Raw genomic sequence first — 16,320 nt, 5'->3', positions numbered from 1 at the left:
CTTTGATGCCCTTACCATAAAAAAGGTGTTGAACCTGGGGCTTTATGTGTGTTAAGAGAGTGCTCTACCATTGAGCTTCTGCCCTAGTCTAAGTGCAAATATTGGGGGAAAAATTGAAGTGACCTTTATGGAAATGATGCTGTGTAGTTCTTTCAGTTTTGACAAATGAATGAAGTAGTGTAACTAACACAACCAGGTTCTAATCATTCCTCCCAGAAGCCCCTGTGTTCTTTTATAGTTTCTGAACCTAGCCAGTGTCTCTTCATGGTTTAGAATGTCAGAAACAAGGATGTGGTTGGTTTTAAAAGGGTGATAAAATGCACATAAAATGTACTGTTTGTTGGCATCAAGGATATTATGTAGTCATTGAGCATTTCTATTTAGTTTTGGAATTTTCTCCATTATCGCAAGAAGGAAAGCCCTATCTATCAGTCACTGTACATTCTTACTTTCATCCAGCCCCTGGCAACCACAGTCCTGCCATGTCAATCTGTCCAGTCATATGAATACAATTGTGTGTGTGTTTCCTTTTCTGTCTAGCTCATGTTACTTAGTTTGATTTTCACATTCATCTAAGGTTTTAATATATCAGTGCTTCATTCCTCCTTACTGCTGGATCATACTCTGTTGTGCAGATGCCCTGCATCTCTAGTCCTTCGTCTACCAGTAGACATGTAGATGTCTACCCCTAGACCAGTGCAACTTTGTGTAATATGTTTATTGCCACATATAGTCTCAATTTTGGGCATATACCTTAAGAGAGATTTCTGAAGTGGCTGAAACATTTTCATTCCCACGGCAATGCAGAAAAGGGCTGTAATTCCTCCACACCCTCATAAAACCCTGTTTTCTGTTTCTATTTTCAGATTGTGAATTCTGATTATTATAGTTATAATAAATTTTCCTTGTGGTCTTGATTTGCTTTTCCCAGGAACTGATGCTATTGAACGTTGCTTTCATGTGCTCTCTGACCCTTTGTCTTTGTTCTCTTTCTTCCCTCTGTTTATTTTTTGCTCTTGAGTCAGGTTTGCTGTATAGCCTGGGCTTCCTGCATCTTGAGATCTTCCTGGTTCTCCTGCCGCAGCCTCCTGAGCACATGCTCCATACCTAGCGTAGTTAGGTCTTTAAAAGACAAAACATGTTAGATTTCTAGTCACCACTATCTTCTAAACTTCTCCCATTCTTTCTTCTGCCCTCTTTTTTTCCATGTAGCAACTACTGCATTTACTCTCCTTTCTGGAAGAATGTGTGGTTTAAGATAGTGCCTCCTGGCTGGAGAGATGGCTCAGTGGTTAAGAGCATTGCCTGCTCTTCCAAAGGTCCTGAGTTCAATTCCCAGCAACCACATGGTGGCTCACAACCATCTGTAATGAGGTCTGGTGCCCTCTTCTGGCCTGCAGGCATATACACAGACAGAATATTGCATACATAATAAATAAATATATATTTAAAAAAAAAGATAGTGCCTCCTTCCGTCAGTGGTAACATCTCAAGTGAACAACTGAAACCAGCCTATAGCTAACTGCTTCTTTGAGTGTGTGAGACTTTGAAGGAAGAGCTAATGTTGGGATTTCTTCTGAAATTACAGAGCACTTTTATATTCTGTCTTAGTTACTGTTCTATTGCTATGAAGAGACATCATGACCAAGGCAACTCTTATTAGAAAAAGTATTTAATGGAAGACTTGATTACACTTTCAGAACTTTAGTCTATTATCATCATGGTGAGGAATATGGTGGCATGTAGGCAGGCATAGTACTAACTAGAAAAATAGTTGAGAGCTACATCCTGATCCACAGTCAAGAGAGTGAACTTGGTATGGGCTTTTGAAACTTCATAGGCCACATCCAGAGATTCACTTCTTCCAACAAGGCCACACCCACTCCAACTAGGCCACCCTTCCTAATCCTTCTAATCCTTTTAACAGTTCCACTCCCTGGTGACTAGGTGACCAAGCATTCAAATATAAGCGTATGGGGGCCTTTCTTATTTAAACCACCACAACATTCAGATTATGCAAACAATTTAAGTAGGCTTTTTTTTTTTAGGTTTTATTTTATTTATTTTTTAAAACAGGGTCTTTCTATGTAGCTCTAGCAGGCCTGGAAATTAGACACCTTCTGCTTCCTGAGTGCTGGAACTAAAGGCATTGTGCCATCACTCCTATCTAGATTGCGAATTCTTAGGTGAGTTGGAATTGTCTTTTGTTTTAAAGATGTGTGTGAGTGCTTGAGTGCTCTTGGGGTATGCACCTGGAGGTTAGAAGACAATTTGTAGGAATTGGTTTTCTCCTTCTGTCAAGTGCTTCTGAGGTCAGTTATTGAACTTGGGTCTTCAGGCTTGACTACAAGTGACTGTATCCACTGAGTCATCTCCCAGCCCTCTTTTATAATCTTTAGTCTCAGCGAGCGCTTTTTGTAGTAAATGGTCCAAGAAAATGTTGATATTCTTATTTCCCCATTTTGTTTGGAACTTGGGGACTGAACCCAGGTTCTTATGCATTCTGTGAAGTGCTTTATTACTGAGTTATATCCTCAGGCCAGAAATGTTGATTTTACTGGAAGGGCTTCGGGAGGAAGTTTAGGTTGCAGCTGAATTGCAAAGTTGAATAAAATACTCCAATGACATAATTTAATCAACAGGATTTTTTTATGCTATCCAGGCAAAGTGATAACCTAATAGGCCTCTGCCCTTTTGGTGTTTATGTTCTCTTTGTAGAGTACAGTTAGTAAGAGCAGAGGGAAGAGCCATTAGGCCTTCAGAAGTGCACAGATAGTGGTGGCTCCTGATGAGACTTGGTTATCTGAAATTTGACAAAAGAAAGTTGAACGAGGCTTGGGAAGATAAAGGGAAAGACTGAGTGAGGGAGCAGGGCTAAGGCCAAAGCTGTTTAGGCAGGGACTAAATTCTCTCTAGACACTGAAGAAAAGTTAAAACTTGAGATACCAAAAGATTTAATTTGAAAGGAATGTGTAGTGCATGAGAAGGACTGAGGGTGTGACATTAGGGCTATTTTTGTTTGTTTTTTATTTTCATGAGACAGTGTTTCTCTGTGTAACAGTCCTGACTGGGAACTCACTTTGTAGACCATGTTGGCCTCGAACTCCCAGAGATCTGCCTACTTTTGCCTTCCAAGTGCTGGGATTAAAGGCGTGTGCTACCACAGTTAGGCTTTTTTTGTTTTGTTTTTTTTTCTCCTAGACAGGGCCTCGAAGAGTTCTGCCTGCCTCTGTCTCTCAAGTCCTGGGATTAATTAAAGGTGTGAGCCACCACTGCCCGGTGGGAGTAACATTAGTTTTGTGGCTTCAAATTATTTTCGAAGATGGGGGTGAAAATGAGTTTTGGAGGTGAGATATATAATCTCACAGATCAAATAGTGCCTTTGGTCATAAAACACCTAAAAAATATGGTCCTTATTCTATGAGGATACTGGTAAGAGGAGTCAGTTGTGTTTGAGATGTTAGAACATTGAGAGTTTTTTGTTTGTAGGGAGCAGAATATGTGGTAGAGGGGCATGTAGGCTTGATGGAGATTTTTCCTTTGTGTTTACTCTTTTTTTTTTAATAAAAAGACTGTTTACTTGTGTTTACTATATTTTAGCAAGAGATGTTAAATTAGAAAACTTCACACTTAGGAAGAAAATTTAGCTGTATTGGAAAGAGATTCTGTTTGAGGAAGTATCTGTGAAAAGCTCAGAAGAGTTGAAGGAGATGTAGGATTGAGTGCAGATACGCTACTGTATCAAGGAGGCCGCTGGTTAGTTCCGGCCCTCCAGAACCAAAATAATCACACAGAAACTATATTATTTAAAACTGCTTGGCCCATTAGCTTTAGCTTCTTATTTGCTAAATCTTACATATTAATTTAACCCATTTCTATTAATCTGTGTTTTGCCATGTTGCAGTGGCTTACTGGGTAAAAGTTCTGTTCGGCTCTGGCAGGGCTTATGTGACTTCTCTCTGACTCCGCCTCCCGTCTCCCAGCATTCAGCTAGTTTTCCCCACCTACCTCTATTCCCTGCACAGGCCCAAGACAGTTTTTTTATTAATTAACCAGTTGTATTCCCACATCACGTTACTGTCTTTGTTTTCTTGTCAAAGGTTAGAATCTTTGGGCTGGCTGTTAGGATGTTTTGGAATCAGAAGAGAATGGGGAGGTCTGGGTAGTTGTCAGTGTTATGCTTTCAAGTGAGTAGTTAATCATCGAATTTATTTGGGGTTGAGGTTTTGGTAACTTGGTGTGAAGAAAATCTTAAGCAAGATTAAGGGGCTTGGCAAGGCTGTTACTGTCACAATGTAAGCTGGTTTTGGGAGGAAGTGAGTAAAGGGGTTATGTGGAAGTACAGAGCCATTGCAACACTTTGAAACCAGATAGAGCAGCAATGAGAATGAGCATTTGGAATCTGAAAAATGAATGTGGGGCTTTAGCTGTAAGAGTGGAGTGAAGCCACATGGTGGTGGCACACACCTTTAGTCCCAGCATTTGGGAGGCAAAGGCAGGCGAATCTTTGAGTTTGAGGCCAGCCTGGTCTACAGAGTGAATTCCAGGACAGCCAGGGGTATACAAAGTGTCCAGTGGAGGAGTTAAGTCAGGCATGGTGGTACATGTCTTTAATTTTAGCACTTGGGAGGCAGTGGCATGCAGTCTCTGAGCCAGGCTGGTCTACATAGTAAGTTCCAGAACAGCATGGGCTGCAGAAGGATCCTGTCTTTATGGTTGAGAGGAAGGGTGAGGGGTGTAGGGGAAAAAGGAAAAGAAAAGAAAAAAGTGCATTAAAAGGCAGTTCTTACTGGGCAGAAATAGGTGGGTGATATGCTGAAGGTCAGGTGAAGGTTTCCGTGGAAAAGTAAGTGGAGCTAAAGGTGGAGTTTTGAGGGACTTGTCTGAAGATTCTGGACAGTTTTATTGGGATGGGGTGTACAAGACAGGGTGTCATGTGGCTCGGTCTGGTCTCCAAATTGCTGTGTAGCTGAGACTGTCCTTGAGTTCTTGATCCTCTTGCCTCTACCTCCTGAGAGCCAGGATTTTATGTGTGTGCCTGACTAGATTTTTAAAAGGAAAGGAGTTCAATTATTTGTACAGGAGTGTTGTTGGAGTGCTTTTGCAGGTGATGTAATGAACAGTGGTGAAGTGGGAGAGTCTTTGTGTGGTCTACAGAAGGTAAAGGTGCTTGGGAGACAGGTGAAACTCTGGGTCCAGATGACTTCTCTAGGGAGGAGCTTTACTTGTTGTCTAATGACGATGGAAAAAGGCTATATGTGCAGATGGAGGTGAATTTGGATTTATGGGGAGAAAGTTTGTAGTCATTAGTAAAACTGAGTAGTTTTGGGTCAGTTAGGGAATCTCAGTTATCCTACCTATATAATGGAATTAATGAGGTTGTGGTAAAGATGCATTGAGATGGTAGATGTTTCTTTACTTGCTGCTGTGATAAAGTACTTGACAAAAGCAGCTCAAGGGAAGAAGAATTTACTTTTGTCCATGGTCCATGGTTTCAGAATGTCTCAGCCCATCATAGTAGGACAGGCATGGTGGCCAAAGTAGAGAGTGTGACAGGAAGGAGCCAGGGATAATATATTCTTAAGGACCTGCCTTAGTGACCACTTCCTCTAGTGAGGTTCCACCTTCTGAAGCAGTGATTTTTCAACTTCCCTAATACTAAGACCCTTAATACAGTTCTTGTTGTGACCCCCACCATAAAAATTATTTCATTGCTACTTCATAACTGTAATTTTGCTACTGTTAGGATCTGGAATGTAAATATCGGTGTTTCCCAATGGTTTTAGATAACCCTGGCAAAAGGGCTGTCTGACCCCCAAAGCGGTCGTGGTCCACATGCCAAGAACCATTGTTCTAAAGGCTCTGTAATCTCCCAGATTAGGTCTGCAAGTTGGGGACAATGCATGATCAAGTGGGGGCATTTCAGATTTGAACCTTTAGGTTTGCTGTTCTTTGTAGGAGCTCATGGTGTTAGCTCATAGAGTGAATGTACTGTAAACCTGAGTAGCGTCGAAGGTCTTGTTATAGATTATAGCAGCTTAAAGGAGTCTGAACTGTTGCGAGAGAGTTCACTAGGCTTTTCTCTGAAGAAGTTATTCTCATGAAACAAAGGTTGAAATCTAAAATAATTTCCTCTGAAGTGATTACCTTTGTTTGCACCTTCTGTTTAATAGGACTAGAGGTCAACAGACAGGGTATTTGAAGTTCCTTGAAAGTCACACTACATTTGGTAAAGATGCTACTAAAATTATACTTTTACCAAGAAATTGTATTAACTACATTTTTAATATTGCAAAATTGATGCAGATTTATTTATAATTTTGAAATTAAATGATAACATTGTGTTTTAGTAAAAATAAAAGTTTTTAGAAGAGTTTTGTGAATTTTTGGGTGAGTATATTTAGTGAATTTTTTTTAATGTAGGTACAGATAGAGGGAGTATAGTCCCTAATACCAACCTTAGTTCTAATGCTAATTGCAAGTGAAGTCCTTATATCAGGCTCGTAGTATATTGCTACCGAAGTGTTCATATTAACAATAGCAAAGGACATGTAGGACAGAGGGAGTCCAGAAAGGTTCCAGGCATGGAGCTTGCAATTGTTCTTTTCTTGAAGAATTACAGATGGTATGACTTCCTGTTGGTATCTATTTTTAACAGTACCCAACCAGGATGCTTGCTCCTGTCTATGTGAGAGTTTTTATTGAGGCTCTGTAGCTAATTGCTTATATAACTATTTTAGTTTCTGGCCCTTTGGAGTTTATGCACCTCAAAGGTTCTACTGTATGTCATACTGTTCCACAGAGTCCCCAGGTGAACAAAAAGCCTTCCTAGGCATGACATTCTAGGATTTTAGAGATTACTGTCTAGAATCCACAGCTAAAGGCTACAGCTTCTTTTGGGTAAGGTAAAAATCTTTGTAGTTTCACATTTGTTAAGTATATTTTGTTTTTCATAAGTCTGCAGTTTGATTTATAATAAAATAGGTAACAGAACTTTAAATAATTAAAATTTGGTATTATAGTCACTTAATCCTTAGATAGCTAAGGAACATTTACCAAGAAATTGTATTAACTACATTTTTAATATTGCAAAATTGATGCAAAATTGTATAAATAAGTCTCTGAAGGGACTGTAGAGATGGTTAAGTGGTGAAGAGTACTGGTTACTCTTGCAGAGGACCCAGGTTCGATTCCCAGCACTTACATGGCAGCTCCCAGTCGTCTGTATAACTCCCTTTCCAGGGAATCTTACACCTTCTTCTGGCTTCTGCAGGCACCAGCTCTGCATGGGGTGTACATTCATATATGTAGGCTAAACGTTTATACATGTAGAATAAAAATAAAATATCTGAGCCCCCCAAATAAATCTTTCATTCCTAGACTTGGTCTTAGGACCATTATTTTTATTATGAAAGTGATATTCTTGAAGCCCCAGACTTTTTGTCCTTTCTTCTGCATGAAAGCATGTTTGAATCCAGGTGAGTAAGACTGCCCTGGTTAGTATTTGGTCTACTTAACACAATCTAGAGTCATTTGGGAAGAGGGAATCTCAATTGAGAAAATGCTCACATCAGATTGACCTGTAGGACATTTTCTTTAAGGACTCAGCTCGCTGTGGGCAGTGCCACCGCTGGGCAGGTGGTCCTGATTGTCTAAGCTGCTAAATTGGAGGTTGAGGAAGCCATGGGAAACAGTCATGGTTTCTATTTCAGTTCTTGCCTTGGGTTCTTATCCTGACTTCTCTCAGTGATGGAATGTGATCTGAGAGTTGTAAGATGAAATAACCCCTTTCTTACCTTGTTTGGATCACAGCAATAAAAAGAAACTGTAAGACAGAAACATTATGGGAATAGTACTGGGTTTAAGTTTAAAAGGTACATGATTTTTAAGCAACATGAGAGCTCTGTCATCTTATGTAGCTGCTTTTTGAGTACCAGTGTTGCATTGTTCCTACCTCATTGCCTTAAGGGCAAATCTCATTTCCTGGTTTATACCCGTTATGAATGTTACGAATTAGGTCTAACTATGGGAGTGAAATCTCTTCAGTCCAGGTTTAAAACAGCTTAAAGTGATGATGTTTTTCCAGCGGCACCATTAGGTGTGTTGTTTGCATCAAGTCATTTTAGGGTCCTTTATGGAAATGCTTCTTCATAGGAAATTTTTGCAACTTCATACTTTCTAGAGGGGGATTTTTGGGGAAAGGGGAGTTGTTTTATGTAGTGCTTATAGGTGCCGGACCACAAGACTATCCAACCAGGAGATACTGCCCTTTAACCAGTGGCAGATGTATGAGAGCTGAAGATTTGAGTCACCTGAAGTGAATAACCTCCTAGATTTATTACATTTTCTCGATTTTGAATATAGGTAAATAAAATAACTGTATTCACATGGGATCTGTATGTTACGGTTAACATTTAAATTCTCTTATGTGCTCACTTTTTTTTTTGATTGCCACTTAAAGACTCTTTGTCCTCAAAGGCAGAGTGGCTTTCCATTGTGATTTTTTGCTTTAGTATTTGAACCTACAGTGGCCATAGTTAAAGAAAAAGCACCTAACTCATGAGTGAGATTTGTTTCATGTTTGAACAAATGTTTTAACCCACTGTCTTCACTAATACTGTAACTGCTGTCTTACAGATTGACTTGATGCAAAACACCACAAAGGCTCCATATTACACAGTATGCGATTTTTGAGGTATGAGCTTTAGAAACTTACCTCTCATGTGGCATGTACATCAGGCTTAACTTCAGTTGGATCATTTTGGGGAAACTTATGCATTTCTTCTTTTTTTCTTCTCCACATTTTTAGAGTATTAAAGGGACTGTGGAAGTATTTTTGAATCTTTACTAGGATTCTTAGTTTAACAAATAAATTTTCTTTTTCCACTAAATTGAAACACTAATTCTAGTAGATAGCTTTTTCATCCTTTCTAACTAGCTTGCTTAACACTGATGCCTGCCTCCTGGAGTTGAAATCTGTAGTTTCTGTTTTGTGCTTTGCTTCATCTATAGTGCTTACTTCTGTTCTTAACAGTTTATTTTTTGGGCTGGGGTGGTCTTATCTTGTTGGTGCTAACAACCTAATGTAGTTTCTGAGACATAAGCAGTTTAGATATTGTAAAAGTAGCTGTTTCATATAAATGCTCAGCTATTTTGTGCATTTTGCTTCAAAATACATGTATTTAATGCTGGCTGGAAATACAAGTTTGCATTCCAAGTGCCTGACCCAGAGAACATTTGATACAGCTCTGATGCAGTGGTTCTGGCCTACTGAATTGTTATTACATTTTTTTTCAAACCTAATTTTGTGATGAAAAAATTTCAGTGTTCATAACTCTTGGGAGTTAAAAACCTGTGTTTCTAATGAATTAGGAAATCATTCATTGTTTTGTAAACATAATGTGAAATCAGATGAACCTAGTTAGTTAGAAATTTGTTGATAGCAATAAACTGCTTAATTTCTTTGTTGATGAACATAAGCTGCTTTATAGTTAGTGTAAAAACTTTTGATTGCGTTTATATGCTCATGGACTGCTTATGCTTTTAGCTTGGAAAACTAGAGTTCATTTTGAGTAATGGCCATAATAACTCTTAATATACCATGCAAGCTATGTATTTAAGTATTCTTTTCGTTACGTGAGCCTCACAACAGCCTTGTATGTTAGATAGGAATCAATCTGTTTTTTATACAAGAGAAACAAAGGCCTGGAAACCAAAGAACTGTGTATCTTTACTGCACTGGGGCTGTGGTTGCTGGGAATTGAACTTAGAACCTTTAGACAAGCAGGTGGTGCTCTTAACCACTGAGCCAGCTCTCCAGCCCAGCCCAGATGTTTTTAACTTGCATGATTTGAGTCTCATGTTACTGCTTTTTCATCAGAAAGTGCTACAGTTAGTATAGTTTGGGCAACATGTGAGCTTAATAATCGGAAATGCCAGCATGTGTAAACATCAGTAGATGAGTTTTGCATATCAGACTTAGTCATGTGCTTATCTGATTTGTGCATTTACTAAGTTATTTTTTTTCCAGGTTGAATTAGGTGAACCCTCTCCTCTCCTACTCCTTTTCTCCCCCGCCCCCCTCCCGCATGGAAGCCCATAAACTCCTTTCCTTCAGTATTTTCTTGAAACCATTATAATGCATTTATAATGCATTTGTTGATTATAGGTGCACATTTAATAGTACTATTCACCCCAAGGTATTTTATTTCATGGTTTTTATTTCTCTGCCTTGGAAGAATTGTCTTTGTCTGTAAGGACACAAACTGCATGCTTTTAAGAAGACATTTCACCCTTAGCAGTTTTAGGTTGTTAGGTTATGGCATTGACTCAGATTTTCTGGTTACGGTTTCAAGTTTAATTGGACCTTTTCTGCTTTCTGTATCGTCAGGAATTGCAGAAAATATAGACCAAGATGTCCAGTTGGTGGGGGCAAGAACAGGATTAATAAAGTAAAAAAGAAGCATGTGTGCAAAAATCCTGCTGCCTTTTCTCATTTAAGAGAGGAACACAGGCTCATTCTATTTTTGTCAATGCCCTAAGGCTTTCTGAAATGATCATGAGTTTGGGTAGTTTGTTTGTTCTGTGTTACTGAGTACTAAACCTAGAACTTTGTTTGTAGTATGCAAGGAGCTCTAAACTGCCCTTCGCTATCCATCAGATTTTTATGAGGAAGGATGTCACTAAATTGTCTAGGGTTGGCTTTGACTTGTAATTTCAACCTCTGAGTAGCTGAGATTGAAGGCCTTCATCAGCAGTCTATCAGAAGACATTTGTAATGAATATAGAAATTGCTGCTATTCATTCATTACTGCTATTATTTTTTTAATGAATTTCTTTTTTTCTTAGGGGAAAATCAAGAAAACAACAGTTACTTTTATTTTTCATATGCTATAATAGGATATTTGATTTTCTTAACAGTTTATGATTGATAACTAGAAGAATAAGATTCATAAAAATCTTGTAGCTTGCTTTGGTTTTTTTATTTCACTGAGGACATTTGAGTGCTAATTGGAGCCAATAGTTGGATATGAAGTCTTGTGCTTCACTACTTGTTTGTTAATACCCAAGTGTCAGGTATTATTCTGACAGTATTTACATTACTGGCCCCAGCCTTCAGATTCAGCATGACTGGAATTCTGAGACTTTGCCTTTTCTCTTAATTTTGTTTGCTGGGCTGGTGAGTTGACTTATTGTGTAAGTGCTCTTGTTGCCAAGCCTGATACCTCAGTTCTGTCCTTAGGAACTGCATGGTGGAAGGTGAGAACTGACTGCCACAAATGGTCATTTTTAACTTTTATATGTTTGCTGTGGTACTTGTGGACATACATACACACCCCTACTGAGAGATACACTTACAATAAATAGTTAAATGTAATATTTAACTTTAATCCTCCCTTTTCAACTAAGTTTAATTGGTATTCTTTTTAGTGAAGGCATTAATATATAGCCAAGCATAAACACGATCTTCCTTTTAGTTGATATGTTCTTATAGCCTACTTGCTTTTCAAATACCAGTGTGTATTTTCTTGCCAGATATTAGAGGACTAAGTTGAGAGAGTTCAGTAGACATTGCCATGAGGTACTAAGTTTACAAGGAATTTTGGAATTGCAGTCTCTTTGATATGCTGACAGTAAAGTTCTGGGGCTGGGGAGATGGCTCAGTCCATAAAATGCTTGAATTGAACCCCCAGCACCCATATAAAAAAAAAATTGGTGTAGTAGCTGTGTTTGTAATACCAGCTGAGGAAAAACAGGGATAGGCAGATTCATGGAGCATCCTCCCTTATCCAGCCAGCTTGATTGATTGATGTACCTGAGGTCCCAGCAAAGCAGAGCTTGACCTAGACCTGTTAGTCTCCACACATGTGCACATATCTGCATGCATACTCTCTTCTCCAAAAAAGTAAATTAAATGAGCAAATTAACACGAGTTGTTCACTATAATCCAGGTGGCTCTTCAGTAGGAGAGCATGAACAGCAGGCATCTCATCTGTAGGCAGTTTCTTCCTAGTTGAAAGACTTACTAGACAGTGGAGTGATTGATAGAGTTGTGACTGAACATAAAGGTTAGAGGAGAGAGACGCTGTGTAGCTTTGGCTATTAAGATATTTGCTTAAACCTCTAATATTAATTTTTCTTTTTTTTCTTCTCTGTTTTTCCTTCCCAGAACTGATAGTGCATCAGCCGACCCAGATACTTTAAAATACTCCTCTTCCAGAGATAGGGGTGTTTCTTCCTCTTATGGACTGCAACCTTCAAATTCAGCTGTGGTGTCTCGGCAAAGGCATGATGATACCAGAGGCCATGTCGACATACAGAATGACGAAAAGGGTATACATGCTACATACATACATACATACAGATAGATTTATTTTCTATTGCTGGAGCATGTTATTGTTTTAGATGGGGTTCTCTGTTTTTATCTCCCTCTGCCAGTTATCTGTTGGTCTCTGTCACTTTCTCTCCCTCTCTCTCTTTCTTTCTTCCCCCTTCCTTCTCTCTATTCATTTTCTAATGTATTGAAAAGATAGGTATCAGATACAGTATTTTTGAAAACTTCAAAAGTTTATCCATTTTACATTTATTTATTTAGGTTTTTCAAGACAGGGTTTCTCTATGTATGTTTGGCTGTCCTGGAACTCACTCTGTAGACTGGCCTCAAAACTCACAGAGATCTACCTGCCTCTGCCTCCCCAGTGCTGAGATCAAAGATGTACGTCACCATATAGTTTAAATGCATTGTCCACTTGTAACACTCGAGGTTCCCCAGGCTACTATCTCTTGTTTACTCATCCAAAATGTGCTTAACCAGAGTGTAAAATTTGCCTGAATTTAACTTTTCTCTTTTTAACTTCCAATGAAAGAATCAAAATGGTTTGGAGTCAAGTAGCATAGGGAAGATAGGGGAGAAGCCTAGGCTGTATGTAAATGGGTAAGATCCTGAACTGTTAGTTGAGGGAGTAAAAAAAGGACCCTGTTAAGATAATGTAAACATTTACTTTTTTTCAGGTGGCTACAGTGTCAATGGAGGATCTGGGGAAAATACTTATGGTCGGAAGTCGTTGGGGCAAGAGCTGAGGGTTAACAATGTGACCAGCCCTGAGTTTACCAGTGTTCAGCATGGCAGTCGTGCGTTAGCCACCAAAGACATGAGGAAATCACAGGGTAAGAAAGACTTGAAACCAGCGTTGACCACATTCACTTCTCATGGTCATGAGCTTATACGTGCAGTTGTAAGTTGTAAAGCATACAGGTGGCTGCATTTTATACTATTTCCCCTGAATTGCTAGCTTATAAAAAATGTTACAAGTTTGAGTAAGATGTTAAAGGGTTTCCGAATGGATAGTAGATACGGTAAGTCCTATATACATATTGGACCTTTTCTTAAAGTTAAATATAACTGCACTTTTATCTTCTGTTGCAGATTTTCCAGTGTAAAAGTGGAAAATCATTCAGGGTAGTAAAGATAATGTGTATTCCAGCCAGGTGTAGTGATACATCCCTTTAATCCCAGCACTCGGGAGGTAGAGGCAGGTGTAGCTCTGAGTTCAAGTCCAGTCTGGTCTACATAGTGAATTCCAGGACAGCCAGAGCTATATAATAGAGAAACCCTGCCTCAAAACAGACTAAACAAAACAAATCCAAAAACCAAAAAATAATGTGTATTTCTTTTATTAAAGGGAAGTAAAATTTTGTTGATAAAGCTGTGTATAAAATTGAGGTTTCTGATATAAATGGTTTATATATATAATTGCTTTTTGCACAGTGTAGTTTGTTTTATATGTACCTTGGTGCACATTTTGTGTGTATTATAAACATACCAAACTTTTAAAAAATGCATTTAACAGGCTGGGTGGTTGTGGTGCATGCCTTACTTAATCCCAGCATATGGGAGGCAGAGGCAGGCAGAGTTCTTAGTTCCAAGCCAGCTTGGTCCAAAGAGCTGTTTCCAGGGCAGCCAAGGTTACACAGCAAAACCCTGTCTCGAAAAACAAAACAGCAACAACATAAACTTAACTTTTAACTTTTCAAAAACTGCTTTCTTGGTCTGGAGGATGGTGCAGTAAAATTAGAAGCACTTACTGCTTTTATATCTGGGTTTGATTTCTAATATCTGCAGGATGGTTCACAATCATCCATAACTCCATCACCAGGAGATTTGGGGCCCTCTACTGACTTCTGTGGGCACCAAGAACATACATAACACACATGTATACGTGCAGATAAAATGAATAAATCTCTCTTTCTCTCTCACACACTCACAAACTGATTTTTTTAAATGAAATTTTAGAGTTAGAATGGCTAAGTTAAAGGTTCTGCTACTACCTCAAAGTATTTGCAGTTTCAAGACTTAAGATTTATAGAAGATAGGAGGTGACTCTAACGTTTATTTCATCTCGTTCCCTTCATATACCTTGAGTTGTGAGAATTTTTGCTTCTGGTTGAAGAAATTAGAGCACAGGTAATATAATGGTATTTTCCCTTTCCGTCCTTATTGACCTACCTTGTGGGCTATGGGTTTGTCTAAAAAAAAAAAAAAAAACAAAAACCTTTTCCTTATTCCAGACATAGTAGTTTTTTTTTTTTTTTTGGTTTTTTTTTTTTTTTTTTTTTTGGTTTTTCGAGACAGGGTTTCTCTGTAGCTTTGGAGACTGTCCTGGAACTCCCTCTGTAGACCAGGCTGGCCTCGAACTCACAGAGATCTGCCTGCCTCTGCCTCCCAAGTGCTGGGATTAAAGGCGTGCGCCACCACCGCCCGGCCATAGTAGTTTCTTAAATGTTCATTTTGAGACTTATTGAGAAATGAAACTTTCTGTTATATATTGAGAATTCCAATTTGTCTTAATAATAAAAACCCGGAGTCAGATATCGAGGTAAATGCTGAAAGATCAGAGAAGTAAAGGAGCCAGCCACTTTTTACTTCTACCAAATTCTCAGACCGAAGGGGACAAGATCCTGTCTCCATGAAATCCTCAGCCTGAGTGCCTGTCTCCTCCTGCCTTATATTCTTCTTTCCGCCCAGCCATATCCCTTTCTGTCTCCACCTGAGTGCTGGGATTAAAGGCATGTGACTTCCAAGCACTGGAATTAAAGGTGTGCGTCACCACTGCCTGACTTGGTTTCACTTTTAGACAGGATTAATCCCACGGAGCCCAGGGTGGCCTTGAACTCACAGAGATCTGCCTCTTGTTGGGATTAAAGGTGCTATCACTGCCTGGTTGGTCTCTATGGCTAGCTAGTAATTTAGCTCTACACTCTGATCTTAAAGCAAGTTTTATTTGCTAGATCATAAACAAATATAACCACACTGTTAAGTGTGGTTTGTTGTTTACACACTCAATGGCTAGCTAAAATCACTTTGTTTATATTTACAGTCCTGGGGGCTAGAATGGTGGCTCAGTAGTTCAGATCACTTGCTATTTTTGCAGAGGACCCAGTTTTAATTCCCAGCACCCACTTGGTGCCTCGTAACCACTTATAAGTCCAGTTTAAGGGAATCTGGTGCCCTCTTTGGGCTCCTGTGGGTACCAGGGATATATACACAGTGTACTTGCATACACATAGGTAAAATACCTTTATTCTAAAATAAAAATAGAATGCAGCCTTCATATTTAGAATGTCAGAAGTGTCAAGCACTGATGGTGTGTTTGTGCTCTACTTGCAACTAGAAAAAGAAGAAAGGTTCTGGGGCTACTTTAATGGTGATGCCATGGTGTTCACACTGCAAGTGGTAGTTAGATGTTGATCAAATTGAATGTGTACTTTCAGTTCGCCTGAACTTTTTGCTAGAGAAATGATAATACTATGAAGAAGAGGTTTCCTGCAGGGGCCTCTCTTCAGTTAGAAATAGAAGCACGACCTTTTCTTACTATAGAGACATCATCCTGGGCTTGTTGTCATTGTCTATTCCCACTTTCTTTCTTGGTTTTTGTGTTTTGTTTTTCTTGGGATGACTTCCTTGTTTTGCCCAGGTTACTCTAAAAAACTTGTAGACTCAGAATTTGTTTGGAGTAGTTGGGACTGCAAGTATCGGCCACCTCCCCCCCTTTTTTTAACCTAGACGTTGAAAACAGCTCAGAATGGAACTGGAAAAAAAAAGTTCTATGCCTTTCTTTTTTTCTTCCTCATCTGGTCTTCTTCAATGAGGTGCTTACTTTGCTGAGTGTTTTTCATTCATTTTATTTTTGATAAGGGTTTTTTGGAGTTTGTGGAACTGTGTCCAGGCATTCTTCTATAGATCCAAAGAGAGCTTAACAGAAGAGAAATCAGTACACTGGGTTTTGATAATACTTCAGAATGCCTGAACTATATGCTTCA

At 39.0% G+C, this 16,320-nt stretch overlaps 1 protein-coding gene across 3 annotated transcripts in view; it reads left to right on the top strand.

The window, feature by feature from the left end:
- Positions 1–16,320, top strand: part of Smg1 (SMG1 nonsense mediated mRNA decay associated PI3K related kinase) — a 105,184-nt gene that overhangs the window by 16,299 nt on the left and 72,565 nt on the right. For 2 of the 3 annotated variants that reach the window (XM_075971995.1, XM_075971993.1), the window contains exons 2-3: positions 12,170–12,333; positions 13,012–13,167. In XM_075971995.1, coding sequence (XP_075828110.1) covers positions 12,170–12,333; positions 13,012–13,167 — 320 coding nt within the window. Of the gene's footprint in view, positions 1–8,637; positions 8,696–12,169; positions 12,334–13,011; positions 13,168–16,320 lie in introns of all 3 variants that reach the window. The other variant, XM_075971994.1, reaches the window with a different exon arrangement.

This window comes from Microtus pennsylvanicus, chromosome 5 (genome assembly GCF_037038515.1).
Source record: "Microtus pennsylvanicus isolate mMicPen1 chromosome 5, mMicPen1.hap1, whole genome shotgun sequence".
In the NCBI taxonomy this organism is placed as follows: Eukaryota; Metazoa; Chordata; class Mammalia; order Rodentia; family Cricetidae; genus Microtus; species Microtus pennsylvanicus.
This window is presented reverse-complemented; position numbering and strand designations above follow the sequence as displayed.